This window comes from Nicotiana tomentosiformis, chromosome 7, assembly GCF_000390325.3.
Source record: "Nicotiana tomentosiformis chromosome 7, ASM39032v3, whole genome shotgun sequence".
Taxonomy (NCBI): Eukaryota; Viridiplantae; Streptophyta; class Magnoliopsida; order Solanales; family Solanaceae; genus Nicotiana; species Nicotiana tomentosiformis.
Window position 1 is genome coordinate 117,578,229 of NC_090818.1, and position 6,860 is coordinate 117,585,088.

Below are 6,860 nucleotides of genomic sequence, written 5' to 3' on the forward strand. Positions count from 1 at the left end.
ATTTCGACAATAATAAAATAGACAACAGAAAAATAACCTTTAAAGGTCATTCAGGAAGACGCTTCCCTAAAGCAAGCACTGCGAGCAGAGTTAAGCTTAAGGGACTAAGTGTGCCAGTTACACTAGGTGTCACCCTCATACGTAAAAAAATTCAGTTATCCTTGGTACAAAAGGGTTTCCACAAGATGAGTAAGATGTCAGTGAGGATGTGAAAAGACGCCAAAGATGATGAGGCAAAAGGAATGAGATTGCATTTATTCAGATCCCACGGTTATGCTACGACCCCAGAACATTATGCAAGAACGACACCAGGGAGAGGAAGTATGGGTTACCACTCAGGATGTTATTGATAAATAAGTGCGAATAAATACTTGACACATAAGGAGCCAATGTGAAAGGTAAGTTCAAACAAAGGACATATCCCAATGGAGATTACGCGAAATATAGATATGAGAATAGACCAACGAGTAGTTAGTAGTTGATTCACAAAGAGACTAGTTATGGCTAAACAAGAGGATACAGACAAATTAGCAGATTGTGCAAGATAAAGATAATGAAACCCAACATAGGGAATTTAGTCTCACAAATACGATGGCATCGTGATACTTGAGAAATATTCAGATAGGAGTTGGGGTTGTTAAAGGTATCATATAAGTGTTACGAAAATAAAATATGGTGCCACTGAGAAGACAGTCAAAAATTTCAGTTCAGAGGCAACCCTCCAAGCACAAGGGTGCAGAGGTAAGTAACGAAGGATAATTATAGGCGAGTACGATGTAATAAGCTCGCAGTTTTATAGGAGTCAAAGGGTCTCCCTTAAGTACTACAAAGAAAGACTAGCTGAGGAAATAAGGAAGAAGGCTTCAACTTAAGCATAGTGACATAAAGAAGAAATGGTCTTTTAACAACAATATCACTACAACATTGTATGTACTCCATAAGAAAGTACCACCTATCGTGGCTAATGAACGGGAAGAAGAAAAATATCAAAAGGTGACATTTGAGATCATATGAGTTACAGGAAATTTAGTGTTCATGGGAAATAAGATAAGCCATTATTCATGCAACAAGTGGCAGAACGACCAGGAAAAGTAATTGCTTATGTTTAAAGGCAACTGAGAAGGCACCAAAGGAAATCTATGGTGCTAGTAAGTTAAAGGAAGGTTGCAAGTAGTATGAATAGATATGTGTAGGTCGTAAGCTAAGGTATCATAGAGCGACAAGGGTTTAGGTAGTTAGGAGTAAGGATAAGTAAAGATGAGTGAGAAAGTGACAAGAATAGGTAAGGCCTCAGGATTAAGCCTATCAAAATAAGAGAGTTGATGATTACCGTAAGTTATAGAAAGCTCAGTATAGCTTGAATTGACTCGAGGAGTCTAAGACTAGGAGAAATTAGAAGAGATGAAATATTGCCCTGGTAGTAGAATAAGGGTGTAATTGTGATAGATAAAAGGATGACGTTTAGGCCTTTGATTGAGTAATGATTTTGAGAAAAAATGATTTCATGAATTGCACTAGATTAGAACCCATATGATGAATCACGTTGGGATGCTATGAAATACGGTTATTGAAGTATAGTATTGTCCCTAGGTGGATCAGGAAAATCACTTCAGATGTTCCCGATGAGATGTAAGCCCTAGTGACAATGTATTACGTAAGAGATCTCAAATTATCAGTGGTAGATATAGATCAACATTCAGGTGAATCAACAATAGATGGATAAAAATTTCTAAGTATAAGAGGAGGTTATAATGCCATTCTTTAGATGAACAGTAATAAAGAAGTATTAAAGGACTTAGATTTATACATATGGGATAAGCAGTGAGAAAGTAACCTAGAGTTGGGTAGCAGACCTCGGTAATACTAAACCAAAGTAAGTGTTATAGTACGGTGTGACCTACCTAGATGCACTAAAGCCATAAGGACAGACAACCAAGGATAGGAAACAAAATATAGCAATAGTGGTACATTCAACAAAGTACCAAGCGAAGAACTTCAGTATAACAATAGATGCCCAGAGGGACAACCTGTCATAGTCCTGTATATGTTCACAAAGTGAGGCCTAGAGATTGGCAAAAAGCTGGAGGAAAATGAGAGAAGAGTCGCATAGGCACACATACAAGGACAAAGTCGTACAGACTGCATGACAAAAGGTAGCAATAGTTACGAGATTGGAAGAATTCTGACCATGAATCGTGGCGTGAGAAAGAGGCCTAAAGGGGGGATGCCCTGGCTTTTGGATTTATTCATAGAATAGTTTTCTAGATGGCAAAGGACAATATTAAAGTATTCATAAGAGCCATAGGCTATGAGAATGAAAAGCGCATCAGTCAACATTCGAGAACGAATGTTCCAAAGTGGGGAATGATGTTACACCCCATGTTTTTGTACGTGAAAGTACGCCGTAAGTCAATTGATGTAAGCTTGAAAATGAGATCCTCTTTGAAAGTGATTTAATGATGTTACGCCCCATTTTCGCAAGACTTTAAGAGTTATCATTCGGGGACAAATGTTTCTAAGGGTACATGTGGTTACACCCCGTACTTCAGACGTCACTGTCATTATAGGATTATCTAATGTAAGCTCAAAAAGGACAAAATCCTTCTACAAGGATAAGAAATGTTTACCAAAGTCTTAAGTAAGTTGAGATGAACATGAGACTTGTTAATCATGATTTAAATAAGTTTAAAGTCATGATATGACTATATATGATGTTTGGATATGAAATATAAAGTTTGAAAAAAATCGGATTAAAGTTGCGAAAAAACAGGATTTGCCTTGTAATGAAGCTTTTTGAGAAATACATTTCGTGTGATATATGGAATCTTTTTGGGACATATTATATACCAAATTTAAGGTCTTGGAATTTAGTTTCCAATTCTCTTAACCGTTTGTTCATACAAAATCCGAATAAAATGATATAAGCGTCTGAAGAAAGGGCCAATGCGAGGGTGCCAAGTAGCACCTTTTTGACTTTTAAAATAACAGCGGGATATTTACATCCCTTATCTCATCTCTTTATTCATTTTTCCAGAGAGCACGACAAAATAACATCCCTAACCTTACCCTTAATCTCTCTACAAGGGCATCAAACAAGATTATCATACGTGGCATGAAATCAAGAAGCGATAACATTAGAACGATCCCTACGACATAAGTATCACTATATCGCCTCTCGTTTTCTTTGTAGTTTCAGTTTTTGAAGGTATTTAATAGTTAATAAAATGCCTAATTTATGTATTTAAGATTTTAAATATCATTGAAGGTTGATAAATTCATTTTTTAATAGTTAGAACTCACGGGACGGTAATCGGAAGCCGCGAGTTATTCGACTTGTAGTGGATTGTTTTGTGGGCTGTTTCGTGTTGTTTTGGGGTTGTCTATTTTGCTACTGTTTAATAGAGTTTTGGAGGAGAAATGGTGTGGATAAACACCACATAATTTCTAAATGATGGATTAGTCATTCTTTATAACATTTTCGAGTCGTTCTTTGTAACATTTTCGGGTGTTTGACACTACTATAGTTGTCGTTTTGGGTATAAAGTGATTGGGGTGTGTTGGGTTGTTGTAAGCTAAATATAACATGGATTTAGACTTGAATTCACTGTAGTAGGTAATTATATTATTTTCTTGCATGTTCTTAAGGTTATCTTGATGTTGATTAAGTTAAATGTATGGGCTAGACATGAACTAGTGAATAAAGTTGCTAATTGAGGATAGTTGGAGTTGTGGATTGTTATATTTGTTATAAATATATGGTATAAGGCTGGAATAATTTATGAATGAATTCATTATCATGTTAATGATACTGCTAAGTTAAAGTTAGAAGTCTATAAGGGGTGATATGGGGTATACAGGTTTCAATCGCAGCTTGCCGCTCGTCGTGAAGTAGTTGTGACTTGTTGGTGTTATATGATGTCTTGTTATTGATAATTATGTATTGCTGGATTGCTATGGTCATTATTGTTGATATATTGTATTGGAGGAGGCTCTTGTTACAGGGGAGATGCTGCCCAAATTTACATAAACGAGTTACTAGTTTAAGTTGCGGACTTAGCCTTTACTCAGCACACTGATTTTGAATCTCCTTATTATATGGTAGATTGAGCTGAGTTGTTTGAAGATTTTCTTGGAAGGTATTAAGGACCCGATGGAGTTAAGGTATGTTAAGGCTATCCCTTCTTTCCTTTTGGCATGATCCATATGATACAACGAAACGAGCAAGCACGCCACTTTCACGAATGATTCTATTCCTAGAAGTACTAGGGTTACCTATGTTCTTGATTCCTCATATGTCCTACTATCATATCGTCTATTCATGGGTCTCATGACATTCCGAGAGAACTTATTGCCTTATTTCATTATGAATTGAATTCATTTATACATGTATATTAACCCATGATCAGATGACGTTATATACGCATATAGTATATGTATATGGGGTATGGGGGGAAAGGTTATGGCGTTATATACGCACCACAACCTGATTAGCTGGTATACATTTATGATTTCGCCCACAGAGGTTTAGATGATATGATGGGATTACCTCAGGGGCTTGATGATGTTATGTATGCATATACCTATACATGGTATGACATTTACATGCACGTGCATGACATTATAAATTTTTCATGATTCATAGAGCTATTCAGAATTACAGGTTGAGTTCTTTACTCCATGTTTCTTTCATGTCTTTTATTACTACTTTTATGCCTTACATACTCGGTACTTCATTTGTACTGACGTCCCTTTTGCCTGAGGACGCTGTGTTTCATGCCCGCAGGTTGCGATAGACAGGTTGAGAGTTCTCCTAGTAGGCTATCAGCTCAGCGGAAGGTGTTTGTGCACTCCACTTGCTCCGGAGTTGCCTATTTGGTCAGTATGATTTGGACATATATTGATTGGTATGGCGCGGACCTGTCCTGACCTTTATGACATTTATGTACTCTTAGAGGCTTGTAGACAGATGTCATGTATATGAATACTTGTATGGCCTTATCGGCCTATGTTTTGAGTATACAAATAATCATGTCGGCCTTATAGGCCCGTATGTCACATGTATAAGTTTCTATATCATGTAGGGTCATCCTATATTTAGTATTCTCTTATGTTTTATTCTGGTTATCTCATGACGACCCTTCTAGCCCATTTACCCATGGTGGTATGATAAGAAATATACGTTACGTTGGTGCTCGGTTAGGTAAGGCACCGGGTGCTCGTCGCGGCCCATCAGTTTGGGTCGTGACATACCGGCTACTCCACCACCTGAGAAGATTTCTAGGGATACCGCGCATCCAGTTCCCCCTCCACTTCCATCAGATCAGGACTTGAGGAGTGCGGTGCATTTGTTGACGCGGTTGATATCTACCCAAAAACAAGCTAAGGCATCCGTTAGTGCAGGATCTTCTGACGGGTTCGAGCGTTTAGTGCTTTGAGTCCCCTAGAGTTTACGGGGACAGATCAGAGGGAGGACCCGCTGGATTTCATAGATCAGTTTCACAGGATCTTTCGGGTTATGCATGCCACAGAGAAAGAGGCAGTTGAGCTAGCAACTTTTCGATTTCGAGATATAGCCATCATTTGGTACGAGGTATGGTAGAGGTCTAGGGTACGTGATGCACCTCCAGCTAGTTGGGAGAATTTTTCAGATGTCTTCCTTGACCAGTACTTACCATGGGAGAACCGACAGGCTCAGGTTAATTAGTTTCTAGCCCTCAAGTAGGGCAATATGAGTGTTCGAGAGTATAGTCTCCGTTTTGACTCATTGGCCAGATATGCACCATCCATAGTTGCCACTATGCGGGACAGGATCCATAGGTTTATAGCAGGGTTAGCCCCAGAGTTGACCAAGGCATGTGCCACTGCTGCATTACAGGATAATATGGGTTTCTCCTGGATTCAAGCATTCGCTCAGAATATAGAAAGGGGTAGGCGTCAACAGCAAGGTACAGAGAGGACTAAGCAAGGGCAACGTAAGAGGATGAGATTTCCCAGGTCTCAGGAGCAGTCTCAGGGTAGTTATAGGCCCCAGAACTTAGGATGGCCACCTAGGCCTCCGCCACCTCAGTTACAAGGTTACATGTATGACTATTATACTCAGTCAGGACTAGGTGAGAGCTCACGGACGCCGGGTTTGCAATGATAGCGAGGTTCAAGGCAGACATGGTCATTTCTACCGCGGTGTGACATCTGTGGTAGAGGACACTTGGGCCAATGCTGAGTAGGTTCTGATGCTTGTTATACATATGGGCGTCTGGGGCATATGATGCAAGATTGCCCAAATAGATATTCTGGGGGTATGGCACAACCAGCGAGTTCAACAATAGGATCATCTATGTCCGTGCATCCTTCAGGGCGCGAGTCTCAATCTTCGGCTGGTAGAGGTCGAGGCAGAGGTAGAGGTTCCAGTTCAGGTAGTAATCAGAACTGTATCTATGCTTTAGCATGTCGACAGGACCAAGAGTCTACACCAGACGTTGTGACAAGTTTATAGACCATTTGCTCTCATGATATTTATGCCTTGATAGACCCGGGATCTACTTTATCGTATATTACCCCATTTTTTGCGGGTAAGTTTGGTATAGTTACTGAAGTACTAAGTGATCCTTTTGCGGTATCTACACCCGTCAGAGAACCAATTGTTGCTAGACGGGTTTAGCGAGGTTGTACGGTGACAGTTTGTAGTCGCCAGACCTCAACCGACCTAGTTGAGCTAGAGATGATGGATTTTGATGCTATCATGGGCATGGACTGGTTGGCATCTTGCTATGCCACAATTGATTGCCGAGCAAAGGCAGACATATTTCATTTTCCAGGTGAGCCAGTCCTTGAATGGGTAGGTAATACAGAAACACCCAGAG

At 39.7% G+C, this 6,860-nt stretch overlaps 1 protein-coding gene across 1 annotated transcript; it reads left to right on the top strand.

Moving 5' to 3' along the window:
* The first annotated feature begins 5,728 nt into the window (after positions 1–5,728).
* LOC138896260 (uncharacterized) lies at positions 5,729–6,493 on the top strand. The gene is made up of 2 exons (XM_070181056.1): positions 5,729–6,110; positions 6,225–6,493. Exons 1-2 carry the CDS (start codon positions 5,729–5,731, stop codon positions 6,491–6,493), a joined length of 651 nt encoding a protein of 216 aa, XP_070037157.1.
* Positions 6,494–6,860: the final 367 nt, after the last annotated feature.

Bases quoted from the DNA above. Each gene is read 5' to 3' on its own strand.
- LOC138896260 (XM_070181056.1), top strand. From the start codon at position 5,729: ATGAGTGTTCGAGAGTATAGTCTCCGTTTTGACTCATTGGCCAGATAT. The intron at 6,111-6,224 runs GTGAGAGCTCAC...AATGCTGAGTAG, and splicing joins TTATACTCAGTCAGGACTAG to GTTCTGATGCTTGTTATACA.